The sequence below is a fragment of the Streptopelia decaocto genome (assembly GCF_964273445.1).
Source record: "Streptopelia decaocto genome assembly, chromosome: 6".
Classification (NCBI taxonomy): Eukaryota; Metazoa; Chordata; class Aves; order Columbiformes; family Columbidae; genus Streptopelia; species Streptopelia decaocto.
In genome coordinates this window covers 53162415-53179211 of record NC_138660.1, presented here as the reverse complement: position 1 = coordinate 53179211, position 16797 = coordinate 53162415, and the positions used below count along the sequence as shown (strand labels likewise).

Genomic DNA, 16797 nt, shown 5'->3' with positions numbered 1-16797 from the left:
CACACACCCCGCGGCTCGCACAACGGCGCCGCCACGTGACGGGCAGCCCCGCCCGCGCCGGGGCTCAGCGCCGGGATCGGCGAGCGGGCGGCGGGGCCGGCAGCGGTACCGGCTGCGGTACCGGGGCGCCGGCCGGGTCATCCCGCAGTCCTGCGGCGTGGCATAGCGCGGCACCGGGCACCCGCGGGGGCAGGTAAGGGGGGCGGTTACCCGTGCCCGGGTCCGGCGCCGGGGAGGGATCGGTTCCTCAGGCAGTGTTCTGCTGCCTCGGGGTCGCCCCTGCCCGCGGGAGCCTCGCAGCAAACCCACCATCCGCGGTTTCATCTGCCGTGAAGGGAGGGGGTTGAATATTTTTCTGTACCGTTTCGGGTCACCTTCCCCAGCGGCGCGGGGAGCTGCCCTCGGGAGCGCGGGTGCGGAGCCCCAGCCCGGAGGAGCCGGTGTGATGCTGTGGAGGTGGCACGAACGGCACAGGCAGCTGCCGGTCTGTCCTGCCGGGGCCCGCGGGCGCAGGATCCTCGCCCCGACGGGCACTTTGTCGGGAAGAGGCCGTGAGGGCTGCGGTGGTACCATTCGCCGTGTCCCTAACAGAGCCTTTTAGTGCCAAAATGCCCTTATGGTGTGTTTTTTTTTTTTTTTTCCCTCTTAAAATGCCCCTCAATAACCTCAGTATTAATTACTCAGTTGACACAGAGGAAAGGCAACGTTCTTTTCCTTTCTATCCCACAGTGAAGTGACAGAGCATCATTGTCCATTGCAGGTGATTTTAACCAGTGCTGATGTACCCAAGAGCGTGTGTGCATGTTCAGTATCTTTCCAGGCATCTCCTCTGTCCTTTTCAATAGAAGAGATGTTTGAAAGTACATCTCAATTTTGCCCTGTTATTTTCACCCTAGGGGAGATGGCTAATTTGAGAAGAGACGGAGAAATTTTTTTTAAAAGACACATATAAGTAAAGTGGGAGAATTGTCAAGTCTGTTTTGGTTTTCTCATTTGTTAAATGGATTTGTTTACTTGTCCCTGAACACGTTCTAAGGTTTAATACTTTAAATCAGAGACAACTGTAAGATAGCATCTTCATCCTGAAATGCGGTGTGTTTCAAAGGAAGCTGTCTGCCCTAGCTTTAAGTGTAGGGAAGGGGAGGCACGGAGAAATTAACAATGTGTCCAGACTCATTCAGCAAAGGGTGACAAGAAAGGAATAGACTTCTGCATGGCGACTTAGGCCAGTGAGGCAACCGTTAGGCAAAGTTGCCTTCTGGGTGGGTTAATGTTTGCAGAATACTTAAATATTTTAAAGCACAGTATTACTTTCTGGAGGCAAAACGTGAATCACTGTGGGTGACAATGCAAGATTTTTTTTTTCCCCTTTAATTATATTTCACAATCTGGAGACTCCACAGATCCCCATTAACTGTCTTTGGCTGCCCTACATATTTAGGCGGGCTGTATTAGAGCGATCATTAATTAATCCCAGGGAGAAGCACTCATCTGTGCTAGTGAACTAGATCTTCATATTCCAACCTGCCTGCCATCCCAACTGAGCCACAAGCCACAAAGGAAAATCCGGTGGGCCTTCCTGCTCATATGACTTGGCTGTTTTCAATGTTCTTCCTGGCGAGCATTATCAAATGATTTTTATTCCTATTAGGATAAATTGCTTGGGTTTTGGCATTTCTCAATAGCCATAGAAATGCTATAAATAAGGGACTGAACACATGAGTTAAGGTTCTGTGAGTGATGGGTAGGAGGAGAAAGGGGAAGGGCATAAAGACTGGAGGTAAGAAAAGGAGACATCCATTCCTTGGCATTCAATGGAGGATCACCCCTTCTGGTACAAAACCTTTCTACAAAGAACAGAGCTGAAATAACCAACGCTCACAGATGTTTTCAGTGAGGCAATGGCTTCTATTCACTGTTGTGTGGATTGCCTTTGAACCAAGGATTCAAAGTGTACCTTTGTATGAATCAATTTTACTCCAGTGGTTGAAATTCAAAATTATTTAAGCTGAAAAGAAGAAAATCTTATTAACCGAAATCAATTTTAATCTTCTCCTACACTTGTACTTCCTTATTCACAAAGGAATGTTCATTTTCTTTTATTGGGAGCATTAAAACATGTTGGTCTGTTAATACATGCAGCAGCCATAGTGGTAAATTCAGTGAGCAGAAGGCTCTCCTTACATATTTATGTTATTCTCTAAACTTAATGTTCAGATTCTTAATTTTTATATAGTAGGAAATAGTGCCTGATTAGACAGCTGATTTATTTATTTAGTATGTGTCAGCTTGCATTTAGAAGAAAATAAATCTGCATTTAAAGCCTTGGAGTCTTCATTTTTTGAAGTTAAAAACCATCTGTATTTTTTTCCTTGGTATATCTATCACTTAAAATATGAACCATTCAAAAATCAAAATGACACATTTAGGAAAAAGAATTAATCAGTAGGTTTTTTTCAGTTGTCAGCTCCTTCAGGGCTGTATGATTAGCACGTCATTCTTCAACATATAGTTTTTTATTTATAGACTGAAGAGGAAAAAACTAGATTTCCTGGTTTTACAGCTCCCAAATTGTGTCTTGGCTTTGAATGAACTAGTTCAATTTGTTGAGATGAACAGGAAATTCTGTGTTTTGAAAAAAGGCTACTTTTGTCAAAAGCCGGTTTTGTGCTTTGCCAGCCTGTGGCTCAGCTATTCAGCTGATGACACCTGCCAGTCCGGTATGCTGCTGTGCTTTAAAAATCCTGACAGTGCTATGTACTGCCTTTATAATTCCTTATCGCCTGCTGTCCTTCAGGGGGTCTCTGCCCTCCCATGGCTTGTAATCCACGTTGGCAAGGGGGAAGGTCTCAGAGCTGTTGAATACCAACCTGATGTGAGAAAACAGCTCCAAACAGGAGAGAAACCTGCGTGGGATCCAAACTCTGGGAGAGGAATCCCTGGGGCCAGCAGTCTCACAAGGTGGTGAGAGCAGAGGAGATGTAATGAAAAGCATCTCAGTGCCAGAAATAAAACTTTAAGGGCAGACAATTTCTGACAGAGGGTTTCTGCTAGTTAGCCCTTAGAAAGAATGAGTCTTGCACTCCAGCAGGCTCTGCTTTCCCAGAACCCCACTCTTATGGATGCTCCAGGTTCACATCCTTCTTCTCTTGGGATACGAAATTGCATGAAGTGTAACAACTGTAATTTCTTCCCCCCCATACCTATTAAAAGAAATGCCAGGAGTGAGCCAAAACCAGATGAAAACTGGTATGAGTTTCTGGTTTTTTACCTCTCTGGACCTTCCTGTGGGATTACACAAAATACCTTTTTGGAAAGCCCTGCTACTTTCACCTCCTGTCTGTGCATTCTCTCCTGTGGCTGTTTTTCCTTTCATCATCTCTCACCAGCAAAGTGAGAGCCTTTCTGTTTCCTTACTTCTGTCATGTCAGGACACCTCCTGGTCAGCTCCCGCTGGTGGGCAGGCTCTTGATTCATGTCTTTAGGGACTTCCCCTCCGGAAAGGTACTTTACTCGCAGTGGTATCTCAGGGGATTTCAGACTAATTAGGAGATAATCAGGATTTTACAACCTTTCAACATTATCCCTAGGAACTTCACGCCAGTAATTAAAAACATACCGGAGATACTGAAGATGGAGAATCCACTCAATGCAGAGTTTATAGTGGTACAAGATGTAGAATATCAGCATCAAACACTTTGAAACTGGTACACAGGCAGGTTTTCTAAATAATCACCCACCCTGCTAATACTATAGTAATGATCCTGATGCATTCACTTGTCTGCAATTGAAAGACCTGCATTTTTAATACCCTGGCATCATGGATCTGTATCTGCACTTGTATCCAGTTGAGAGTCCCCTGAGCCAACTAATTCCTGCTGCTGGAGATACTGTCTAAATATCTTAGATTATATTTACTGTGCAATGCATTAAGCAACCCTGAATCACTCCCAAGGGAATCTTCCAGTTCTCTTTCTGTGCAGTTTGGCTCTTCAGCAATTCCTGGGCTGTAGCTGGGTGTAACGCAGAGAAAGCTCCAATCTGAAGCCCCCAGATATCTTGCCCAAATAAAACCTGTAGCATGTAGTTTGGTGTCAATATTTTTCAGATAATCCTTTCCAGACTGGATTTACAATTTATAGTTTTTTCCATTGGGCTGCACAGCTGCAGCTTCTTGCTCTCTATTTGCAGGTATTTCTGTGTGATCTCTCCTCATTTTGTCTGAGCAGAGCACTTGGGTGCTTGATCATGCCAGCACAGAGCAGGGCAGGAAAGGAGACTGAGATGGTCAGGGATCTTCCGATTAGGAAAGGAAGGAAAAAAATGCCTGAGGTGCTAACAGAAATCCTAGTTTTTGGTTATGGTCAGGCAGGAGTCCAGCATGCATGAAAACTTCCTGGCAAAGAGCACTGCATGATTCCCACAGAAAAGGATTTGGAGGTCTTGCAGTCTTTTGCTGCAATAACTGCCTGCCAGCCAGGTCTCTAGCTAGCTTGGACTGGGCTGTCTTACATCAGCACAAGTGCTTCTCACCCACCACTCGTGCTTCATGGCTCTGCGTTCTTCAGACTTAGCAACTCCCAGTGTTTCCACTTGCATATGTGTGTGGATATACGCTGTGTAGCAGGTGTTTTTTCTGCACTCTGGGAAGGGAGGTGAGGGGTTTAAAACTCTGTTTTCGTGTACTACATGCTTGCTCTGTTGTTGCTTTTTTCTGGGCAACTGCTTGGATGCTTAGAGGAAGCACAACACTCGTTTGATGTGTGGAGCAACCTTCTAGTGCATTTTCCAATACTGTTTAATATAAAGGCTTCAAATTGAGGTTGGATCAGGTCTTATACCAATAAAAACAGATGCTACACCTGATCCCAGCTTAAGGGCCCTGCTGTGGAAGCAGGATGCTGGGCCTGAGTTGGTGGGACCCACTTGGTTCAGTTGTTCCTGTGGTAATTTGTAATCCAGCAGTGACCTGGTGAGTGGGTTTGGAATTAAAATGGGCACCTGCTGTTTCAAGGCGCAGGATGCACTGCTTTGGCAAATGCAGAAGTGAAGGGTAAAGCAGGGGAAAAGAGAGTGCATGACTCCACTTTATCATTGAGGTTTTGTTCCTACAGTATTTAGGGACATGTGTTAAGTTTATTCAAGATTCTTATCTAAACCACTTAGATTACTTTGAGGATTTAAAACCAACCTCCATTTCCAAGTCATTCTTCTTTTAAAGCCTTGGTTCTCTCTAAAAGCTAATGTGCATGTGCCATTCACTGACATTTTTAGCATAGTATAATAAACATGAAGAAACAGTCCTCATCCCTGTGGAGGCAGTGGGAAACTTTGAGTCCTTTGTTTCAAGTTTTATTTCTAGAAGTCTGGACAAAGAAGTGGGGCCACAATGGAGAGACAGCACTTCAGACTTTCGTTCTAAAAAAAAAATAGTACAGTTTGCAGATTTTGAAAAAAGTTGGCATGCAAGAAAATTGATTAGGCATTTCATTTAATATCAAATAAAAATGCACAGCTGTTCTTGTATGCTGTTTTCCAGCCTTGAGTAATACTGATCTACACAGCAGTTATTACTCTGTGACATTTGGAAAAGTTATGGAACAGCAAAATAAAATAAAAAGAACTGATTCATAAAACAGATACTCTGTAAAATGTCTTTGACTTTTAAAAAAATCCCTTGAAAATGTCATCCAGAAAAAATTTAGTGATAATACTTGAGAACGCCTTTCTTCGCTACTTGTTTTTTTGTTTTCGCTATATCTGTAGAGTACCGTCAGCATTTGGGTGTCTCATGGAAGGATGGTGTGGAGAGCACGGGGCCTGAGCTGCCCAGCAGGGCACCAGGAGCCAGCAAGCCCTTAATCCATGCCCAAGCAAGCCTAGCCTTGCTGTAGGTGCAGCTTTGATGGTGGTCAACCTGCCCTGGCCAGTGCAGGTCCGACTCATCCTGCCCACGGGACTGGTCAGCATTGTTAGTGTGGGCCAGACAGGCAGGAGCTGTGTGCCAGTGATGCATCACAAGGACTGGGCAAACTTGTGTCTGTTGGCGCTTGCCTGCAGAGATTGTGTTGCTTGCCCACTCCTCCCTCTGCTTTTAGCACCTTTTGCTCCTGAGGGGAAGGCATGAGGCAGGGGGCTCCATTAGCAAACACCAATAATGTTTTTTGGTGGCATGAGTCATCTCACTGCATTGTCCCCTCTGCTCTGGTGCCATCATTTGCTTTTGGCAGTCCAGCCTGAGCTCTGCTCCTGCTCAGATGCACCCCCAGAGCACAGTCGTTTTTCTTGTCTCTCTCCAGAAAACATTTTGAAGCTTGTGGAATACGCAGAGAGGGAAACACGGGTGTGATCTATGAGTTTTGCTGTTTGCTTTTTCCTGCTGGGATGGCATAGGCGGATGTTTCTCTTTGCGCCTCTTGTTATACAGAAACTCAATGCAGCCGCATAATGGGCCACTGCCACAAAGGGTAGTTTTTCTCCCCTTCCTTAGATGTTATTTCCTCTAGGGGTAGCTGCATGGTGATCCTGATGAGGGAATCCATCTGGCTAAAAATAACATTTTATTTTCTTTTAAAATGCAAAAGAGTTATTTTCAGTGAGATAAATCCCCTTGTCAAGCTCACCACAAGCTGCAGAGACGCTAGCACTGACAGGGACAGGCTGTCTTTGCCTCGTCTTCTAACATGTCATTCATCACATCCTTGAGTATTTGCTAGATTCAAGGAAATGTGTAGTCTAGTTTGAGCTAGTTTCAGCAGGGTATGGTGAGGATGCATATGTGAAAGATCATGTGGAGTTGTTTAGGTATTTAAAACAGATCCAAAGCTGTTGAGGGAGCCCTACAGTTTCATCCTCTACCAATGTAAGTTCTGAATTAAATATGCTTTTTTACACAGATCTTGCCACATGTTTTTGTAGGTTCTGGGGCTGCATGTCCTTTATTAGACCAGTGTGTTTTATCCTAACATGATTGACTGGTGACAGATATGTCCTGAACAGCTGGATGCATCTGATACCATCTATTTTTCATGCGTATGATCTGCCAGCAGATAACCTCTTTAAAAATACTAGGAATTGGAAATAATCCTTTGGGTAACCTGCATCCTCAGAAACACACACATGCACGAAACCAGCGGTAGGGTTGGGTGGGGGAGGGACTGGGGATGGGAAGGCTATCGAGTAAAAGGAGCAGGCAAAGAAGGATCTGGGGGCAAGGAACTCTCTCTCCAGGTATGTCTCTGGGGTAAATTTCCCCTTGTCTCTTCCCCATCCTGGGCAACTCTCAGTGCTTCTAAAGCACAGGTTGTTTTTTGTTTCTGCAGATAACGCCTACATGATGTGAGTGAAGACACAGTGCCAGTTCTTCTTGCATGTTGTACACTTTATGGGGTTATAAAAATAAAAATTTATGCTCCTCACTGCTTACCATCTACATTTTTTCCTCTCATATCTGTTCTGAGCAGCCATAAAAAGGTTACTTGTGCTGTAACAGGGATTTAAGATCAAGGATTTTATTATCTTGCGGGAAGCCTCTTCCTACCTGTCTGCATTCAAACTGGATAATTTTTCTTCTGTTAGCAGCAGGATCAAGCCGTGAAAACCAATGGAAGAAAACTTCATTTGACCTAAATGGTGCAAGACCAAGTTTTTAGGCTGCTGTTTTGTGTGTAAAAGACTAATACTGTCATGGGAAGCATAAGCAGCAGTAGCTTTCCTGCATAGTAACAGAAGACTCTGCTTCTAAAAATTCCTCTACAGAGTGTTTTTACAGAGCTGCCTCCCCAGGGTTCTCCATCTGTTTTTACACAGAAGTTAATAACAAATTGTTTGGATAATAAACTGTTCCCTGCTATCTCTGAAATGTGACCATTTCTTTTTCTTCCCTCCTGTGGACAATTAGTAGGTTCCTGTCTGCCCCTGTGCTCCCACATTGGAGACATCACTAATATTAGAGGCATAGCAGTTGTCATGCTTCAGCTCCACAGCAAGGCTTCTAAGGGGTTAAGATCTCGGTGTATGGCCAAAAGAGTTGATGCTGTGGACAGCTGTGCAGTGCTGAGGGCTGGCCTTGTTTTTGCAGGATGTAAAGAAAAGGAAGAGAGAAAAAATAAGCTTTGTGGACACTACTGTGATTTCTGCAAAAGCCCATGTTTTGTTTGCAACTAGAGAGAAAATATTCCCAGGAAAAACAGGACTGGAGTGTGATCCTGGATGATTCACCTGCATCCCTGGGGGATGTGGGGCTGATGGTGGTGTTTCGAATTGCTGTGTTCAGAAGGTGTGTACCAGGTGGCAGAAGGTATCCCAGCTGCTCCATTAGCCAAAACAGATGAGAAAAGAATGAACATGTACTGTGAAAACAGGCTTACGATCAGGAGGGATCTCTGTGATTTTTCAGTCTGATTGCTCCCTAATAGAAGCCAGAGGCCTTCTCCACATTAACACCTTTTCTGATCAAGTACTGGTGACCAAACTGCTGCCAAGATACCGAGTCCAGATTTGGAAGTTTCCAGTGATGGGACAACTCTCCACAGCCCTCCATGATGTACATCAAGTGATACCTACCCACTTGGTTAAAACACCCACCTAACGTCTGCCCTGTACTTGTATCTTTCAGCTTTTATCTTACTGCATCCTCCTCCACTGGAAACAGAGATCTTCTGCATCATGTTTTTGTTTCTGATGTAGACAGACTGACATCAGATTTTACCTCCTTGTACTTTAAACAGAATAACCCAGATTCCTTCCTTTCCTTATCCCAAGGGCTCTGACCCAGCCACAGTAACGGTGTTTCATAGGGGCTTGTCCCCCATTGCCCATTCCCTCCTCTCAGCTCAGGAGCACGAGAAGAAGAAACTGAGCTGCCACCACTTGATAACCCTGTTTTTGAGGTGTTTCTTTGTAGTCTTGGAGGTAACTCACAGTACAATAGCTCCTGTAGTGGGAATGGAGATGTCAAACAAAGCAAAATAATTCATCAGCATCTTCTGGTTATTAATCAGCATCCTGCCTGTCCGGTGAGCACAAGCACTGGACACGGGTTTCCAGCAGCGATCCTGTCAGTGCCAGATTCAAAAGTAACATCATCTCACTCCTCCTTGCATAGTCAAGGTTGACAGGGTCCTGTAGGCTTTGGCATTATACTGAGAACTGACATAAGCTTATCATCTGCTGTGGGTTTAACCAAGTTCACGGCTGGAGAAACTAAGAAAAAAAAGCCCAACCACAAATCTTTGCCTGTAACTTTGTGTTATTTTTAAATGTTACTGGCAAGTCATCCCATTTTCAAGGCAGTAGGGACTGAGCGTGGAACTACAGCCAGGAACTTTGGGAATATAATCCCAAATCAACTTTTGTGTATCCACACTTCTAGTAGATCATCCCAGCAGTCATGCTTGTGGCTTCTCTCTGGCTCCAGGCCTGCTTTCTTTTCACCACCTCTGGGAGGGGAATCTCACTGTTGTCTCAGGTGCTCATTGGGCTCAATAAAGCGATTTTAGGATTTCATAGATGCAAAATATGAAGTTTTATTGTTGATCCTCACAGAAAAATGTTAGAGCGTATTATACCTCCTGGATGAATTTACTACAACGAGTGAGTTTATTCTAAATAATAATATGAATGTTTGAGTTCTTTAAAGCCACATACAGACAACTGGCCACAGTCTTAGCTGTTAAAGTGGTAAAATTAAAAGTTGTGTGTGTGTATGCAAATGTATGAGGCATAAATAGTTGATCTAAAGTTCTGCAACAAATTTCAAAACAAACCAGCAAAATATTCTATTTGTGGAACGACCAGAACCATATTGCCCAATCTAAAAATGCTCAATTTTTTTCTAGCATCTGTTCAAGAATAACAATTTCCCCAGCATTGTGTGGGCTATAAATTATGATAACATTATTTCTTAGTTTTCTGCTAAAGAGATGACTCAGGTACTAGGCTGAAGCTTAATTATTGGTCATGTGCATTCTTTATAATGTTAATGTAAAAATGTTAAATGTTAATGTAACAGAGCTCTTCAGAGCTGTTAAAACATTATTCAGTGTTTTCAGATTTGTACCTAAATACTTCACGAATACTTGGCACAGTCAGTTTCTTAAATGTTATGAAATCTGAGAACCCTTAATCCTGCGTCTTCCACATTCATGGAGCAGGATTTGTCTGCCCCAATGTGTGTATTATTATATGGTTTTCCTTAGGCACCTTTCCCATAGATAACAGTGTCACTTGATATTGCTGTTAATTTTGCTTGAATGAGGAGTGAAAAACTGAGCCCTTATATTTGTTACAAATATTTGTGAATATTTGGGTTGTTTTCCCTGCACAATCAGAAGACTTTGCTGTGGTTTCCAATTCCCTCCCAAGTGAAGTCATCTTAATAGTAATTTTGCTTTAATTCACTGTATATACTATATTTTTAAGGTTTGACAGCATTACATAATGCTAAATTGGTAAGATTTGAAACATTGTTCATTTCCACATCATTTGATTACTTTTCGTAACATCCTTGCAATAGTAAATCAGAAGGCCCTCAAAATGAGAAAGGCCGGCACCAATCCGGCTGTTGTAATTGCAGGATGAGCGCAGTGTTCCTCCTGCAGTTGCCTCTGATCCAGCCAGTCCCTTAAATCAGGCAACTTATTTTTCTTGTATGGTTTCATTTCTTCATTCTCACGCATGTGGGCCAAAACGATTGTTTTCTGTTTGTTTCCAGCATTGCAGAGGAATGTTAAAATCACCCAGTAAGCTGTACTTGTTTAATCTCTTCTTATAAATGTTAATACTCTTTCCTTGTCTAGTAGCTTTGCTTTATTATATTTAAAATTGGAACCTGAGAATTAAGATTAGGTGATATACAAAACATGTATGTATGTAATAAAATTGATGTTCAAGACAGTAGTAAGGATCTTCACATGACATTTAAACCAGTTGGAAGTAAGTCTTTATAGAAAAATTCTGGCAATTTTGTGTGCTTGGTAACAAAAAGACACTTCTCTCTCATTTTAGGCTGGGAATGGAGTGCGTAATTTGGATGTCAGCAGTGGGACATCTTACCAAAACAAAGCATCCATGGGACTGTTGTCTAATCAATGACTTGTAAGTGCAGGAGCTATTAGATTGTAAAAAAGTGCTAAAAGATGCCAAGTGAGGTGCTTGAGAGCAGCAGTGGGATGGAGGAGACCGTACAGAAACAGAGCAAGTCTGGAGGCCAGAGCCCTCACCGTGGCTCCCTGAGAAGGGCTGTGGCAACCACTGTCACCTTTGACGGGGAAGCCACTATGGACCGGAGGAAAAAGAAGAAGAAAGAGTCCCGTCCTGAGTCAATAATAGTGTATCGGTCAGAGAATGAGAATAAGGTGGAGGAAGAACAAGCAGATGAAGAAGGAGGGGAGAGGAGCTCTGAGGAAGGCTCTAAGTTCCTGGGTCAGTCCATGGCAGAAGGTATGTATTCCTGAGAACACCCACTTTCTGTAAACATATTTTTGATGCCAGTGTGCACTGAGATCAAATGGAAGTGATTGTGGGACCAACCCTCTCCAAGACTGCAGGCAAGGACAACTTGAGTTCATACATGAAAACACTCTGATAAAAAGCATTGAAGGCTGTTTTGGGGTGTCTCCTGCAGTTCTTTGCAGAGGTTGGTTGTTGCCACACTCTTGGTTTTAAATGTATGTGCTGGTTGGAGTTGATTGAGAAAAATGCTGAACATGTTTTAAGCCAGTGATGCTATGATCAAGCCACTGTCCATGTCTTAAACAACTGCCAGTTCAGTGAAAGGATGGAAGCAGATGGATTTAGTGGCTCTACCTGTGATAGGGAGTTTTACTCATTATCTAGGATTTGCTGTTGCCTTCTGTTTGCATATTCTCAGCACAGCTTCCTCTCTAAGGGTGATTATTTGGCAAGGTCATTGTGGGGCATCTTGGAGCCACTTTCACTTCTGATGTCTGCCCTGGATAACCTTGCAGGGAAGATGTGTGGGAGGCAGGGGCGATGGTTAATCCTCTTGTGGTCAAGAGTGCAGGCTGATTGGGGCTTAAATGTGAATGAATTCCCCTGGTCCATCAGCCGCAATGGATTCCCCCATGATCTCAACTCCTACTCTCATGGCTTATCTGCTGCCTTCTTATTTTTGTGGGCCATTTCAAGCTGCTCAGCCTCCTTTTAAGAGCTTCTGAAGACCTCCTTCCAAGCTAGTTAGAATTAAAACCAGGAGAAAGTATATTTTAGCCTCATAGAAGAGTTAATGGCCAGTACCACTCCAGGGACCATGCTAAACCAACGTCATTTGGAAGCTAAGGCAGTCTGTTTGTGACTTTTAACACACATACCTATTTTGTGCCTTTGTTGATCCCTTAAAATGCAAATATAATTACATGAGAGTTTGTAAGGATTTTCTAAACTTTGAAAACTAATTTGGATTGTGACACAGTGCAACTGTAAAGTGAAATATTAGCTATTCAAGCATGACTCCATGTGTGAATATGTTTATTCCAGAACAAGAGCCTTAGTCATATTTATCTAATTCACCCCAAGTGTCCATGCTGTTCAGGAATAAATCCATGAAGGTACCAGACAAAATAGGCATGCCATTTTTTATGCACTTACTCTGTCTATTCTCTTTCTCATCTACTCCTGCAGCACTTTCCCTTCACATATTGTCCCCAGTGCAGATGCTGGAGTCTTCTCCCATGTTATTTCTGTCACCTGGAATTCCTGTCTTCGGCCTCATTAGCTCTTCTTTCATTTTGTTCTGTGATAATCTTCTTTATACTGCATTGCTTTTTGTGTTCCATCTTTTTTTTTTTTTAATTTAACTATAACTCTATATGCAGTATCTAATTGTCTTTGGGGTCATTAGTGATTTAAACAAAATACTTTGTACAGAAAATAAAACTGATATAGATGAGTTTGTCTGTATTCATAGGTGTCTGGAACATGCCTTTAGACAGCCGATATGTCACCTTGACTGGAACAATCACCAGGGGAAAGAAAAAGGGTCAGATGGTGGACATCCATGTCACATTAACGGACAAAGAGCTGCAAGAACTGGCTAAGTCGAAGGAACCGCCTAAAGAGGATGTACCTGAGAAGAAGAAATGTGATGTTGGGCTGGACAGAGGACCCCACATCATCCTCTGGACCATCATCTGCCTCCCCGTAATTTTTGTAGTGTCCTTTGTGGTTTCATTCTACTATGGAACCATTACATGGTACAACATCTTCTTGGTGTACAATGAAGAGAGGACCTTCTGGCACAAAATCACATTTTGTCCTTTTTTGATCATCTTCTACCCAATTATAATTATGGTTGTGTCTTTTTCCCTGGGCCTGTACTCAGCTGTGGCCCAGGTAGCATGGTCCTTTGGGTACTGGTGGCGTGCTGTCAGGGATATGGAGAAGGGCTTCTGTGGCTGGCTCTGCAGCAAGCTGGGTTTAGAAGATTGTTCTCCGTACAGCATTGTCGAGCTGCTAGATTCTGACAATATCTCAGGTAGTCTCTCTGGCAAGAGTTCTGCACAGGGGGTTGAGACCTCGGCAGTCTGAGCTTTTGTCCTGGATGACTATTTTGGTCATATGAGAGTGGTTTTCACCTAGAAAATAACACACAGATTTTTATATATATATATATATATTTAAACACAAACTTAATGAGTAAAATATTGGGCTGGGAGTGCTCTTTAAATGTCACAGAATGCAAGTGTGCTAGCTTCACATGGTCTGGGTGGGGAGGTGCATGGCTCTCCAAGGATTTGTCATCTGTTTTAGCTAATTACAACTTCTGGGAATGATGAGAAAATCCCAGTCTGTGGGGCTTTGTCTGTTTGTGGGGTAACAGAGATATATGCTGAAAAGTCCACTTCTGTAAAGTTAGACTTTACTTTTACAGAATGGGGCATAACAGTGATCTGTCAGCTCAGTGAAAAGAAGTCTCTATTTGGGGGATGACCTTCAGGAGCTAGGAAATCATTCAGAGGTAAAGGCTAAATTGCAAAATGTGATGTTTCTGCAGTTTTCCTAGAAAGGGTCCGTTTCCAGGCCTTCTGACAAGTGCAGCAAACCTTCCAGGTAGGCTAGCCACTTAGACACTGTCAGAATTTGAAAAACAGACCACCACAATAGTTGTGTCCAGCCTTTCACTGGGAGAGGGCAGCACAGCCTCTGACAAAGACACGTGAGCTCTACACTGACCTTAAATGCACCCATCACATGATGGAAGAGTAGGGCTTGCTCTGTAATGTCACCAAGCACCCTCAGGAGACTGGAGGTGCACAAATAGGTGCTTAGGACACACCTGCATTTGGTCTCTTGACAGCTGCTTAGAAGCAGTGGGCTATGGGAGTGGTATGCAGTGTGCAGTGCCAACAGTTGCATTGTAAGGAAGAAACATCTGCTCTGAGGAAAGGTGATCAGTTGGCATGGCACTGCAATGCAAGTGTGGACTGCCAGCACCTTTATTTAGGGAAGTGGAAGGTGCTTGGGATGGGAAGGTCTCACTGAAATGGCCATTCTGTTTTTCAAGTAGCTCTTATGGAAGAGCTCTTATGGAAGGACCTTCCCTTTCAGAACAGGGGTGTCCCTGCACCCGTCTGTTACTGCCAGTGCAAACTGCATTAGTGCCTCAGCTCTGGAAATCTGCATCCCCACACACTTCCTGGTTAATTATATGGAAAAGCAATGGATTATACATGCTCCTCCCATCATTTTCATAATTGTTTTCCCTCCTTTTGAGACTTTGCATGGCATCTTAGTGGGCTTCCAGACCAGAGGTGTCCACCAGAGCCTGGAGAAATTTTAAATGTCTCTTTAAAAAATGACTAGCAGAAAAGTTATTTTTTCTTGATTGACTGTTGGGGTTTTGGCCTGAGGAGGACATGAGAAAAATAAAAGAGAGGTATAACAGACTCTAATGGTAACTGAGTTACACATCTGAAACATGATTAATTTTCTGAATGCTCTAGTTCAGCTGGTGCTGCTAGAAAGTCTGGCTCAGTCCCAACCCAGAGGAGCCCATCATTTGCATGCATGTAGGTAGGTAATAGGTAGCGTGCAGTCAGGCTGCAGATACACTCCTGTCTGTGTGTTTCACTTCCTCAGTCTCCCTACCAGAGGGGGAGCTGCTCTAGTTTTAGGATGGTAAAGAGAAGCATTCAGAAGCTGGATTTCACAGGAACTAGTGCTTTGTGTTGCATTTCAAGGATAGGGTCAAGACTACACTGTCCTGATTAGGACATCTGGAAACCTGTGATGTATAAGCAGTCCATCTGATTGATGCTCTAGGCCTGACACTGAGAAATAAGTTAAGTCCCTGCTGTTAAGTCCCTTGGTCCATCTCCTTCTGGGAGGTCCAGCCAATGCAGCCTCTTAGTGCTGGCTTGAGGACTAACAGTATGAACAGCACACAAGCCACATATCAAGAGCAGGCTTGGCCCTACACTTTACAGGTACAGGTACAGCCAGGCTGTGTTGGCTGCTTCCTGATGCACAGCTTTCAGTTTTCACTGGTGAAGTCTTTAAAGAAAATGACCAACTTCCACATTAAAAAAAAAAAAAAAAAGACCCCAACCTGTGAGGCAATGGCAGGTAATTCAGTGGGGTTCAAAGAGACTGACATATGCCTGGGACCAGTTCAAGCAGTGGAATGTGTTTCACAGGGCTGTTTCAATCAGGGAGCTTGACATGCCTCTGAATTCATAGAGAAGCTGAGGATAAGTCATGCCAGTGCTGGCAGTCTGTACTGAGCCAGTGCAACCACTCTGCTTAATACTCCTCCACGTGGAAATCACAGGCTCCCACATGGCTGGAGGGTGGGAAGAGCGATGCTTAACAAGCATCAATGGGAAGGCTGGCCTGCTGGCAAGTGTTCTCGTGCTTTGCCTAGAGGGACACTGCTGGCGTGAAAGGAGTGGATTGTGTATCTTGGCCCCAGCATGAGGCAAACAAGTGGGTTTGGGGGAAGGACGGCTGGCAAGCGTGCATTGCTGGAGAGGGAGAAAACCCAATTCAGCTGTCACTGCCAAAGAGCAGCTGTTCAAGGCTAGACGAAAGGCTGGGGTCAGCAACACAAAGAGCCTTCAGCTTACAGAGGCCTTGAGTGCTAAACGCAAGCTCATTACAGAATACAGCCCTGTGAAATGTCTGCTGTACTGCAGGATTTGCTTTCAGGATTGCAAGCAGCCTGCCAGCATGGAGACAAACCCAAATCTGTGCCTCTTACTGCTATATAGACACAAAGGAGCATCAGAGAAGTCATGGTACCCTCTCTCTGCCATTGCAGCTATGCTTCTGGTTTGGATTCCCCCTTTCTGGGGATATACTGGAATATCGTATGTTTCCTACTTCTTTATGCTTAACCAACCTTGACTCTGTTCCTGCCGAACTCAGGGTGTTCTGCCATTGATTTTGGTGGGGGCTAGTTCAAGCTTGGGGCTAGTTCTGGTGCTATTTGTAAAAGTTTTATTCAAACTTTTCTCAAAACAACTCTGGATAGCTTTCTCTCTTGCTTGTTGTCCCCCAGAGTCGTTTGCCTGCTGCAAAATATATAATCATAATCACTTGTAACAGAAGAAAGCACAAATTTTTGTCTTGGTCTACCCTTGCTTTCAGAAACTCACAAATAATTTCTGCGTATGTGCCACTGTCAAAGTGCGGGGAATTAGAGTTATTCTGGTTATTGAGTGTGTTTCTGACTGCTTCAGTCTGGAAGGATTTTTTTTAAGCAAAGATAGTGTGTGTTTGCTGATTGTTGTTTTTAATTGCATTCCCTTTTCCCATCCTTGCTGGCCTGGGTGGAGA

The 16797-nt window shown here is 43.7% G+C and overlaps 1 protein-coding gene across 2 annotated transcripts; it reads left to right on the top strand.

Annotated features, from left to right (window-relative positions):
• The first annotated feature begins 48 nt into the window (after positions 1-48).
• TMEM169 (transmembrane protein 169) lies at positions 49-16797 on the top strand. 2 transcript variants are annotated; one of them, XM_082054898.1, is made up of 3 exons: positions 49-193; positions 11008-11442; positions 12929-16797. In XM_082054898.1, the coding sequence occupies exons 2-3, from the start codon at positions 11139-11141 to the stop codon at positions 13546-13548; spliced, it is 924 nt and encodes a 307-aa protein (XP_081911024.1). In that variant the 5' UTR covers positions 49-193; positions 11008-11138; the 3' UTR covers positions 13549-16797. The 2 variants fall into 2 exon arrangements, with proteins under 2 accessions (XP_081911024.1, XP_081911023.1); XM_082054897.1 differs by lacking the exon at positions 49-193 and having other exon boundaries at positions 10800-11442.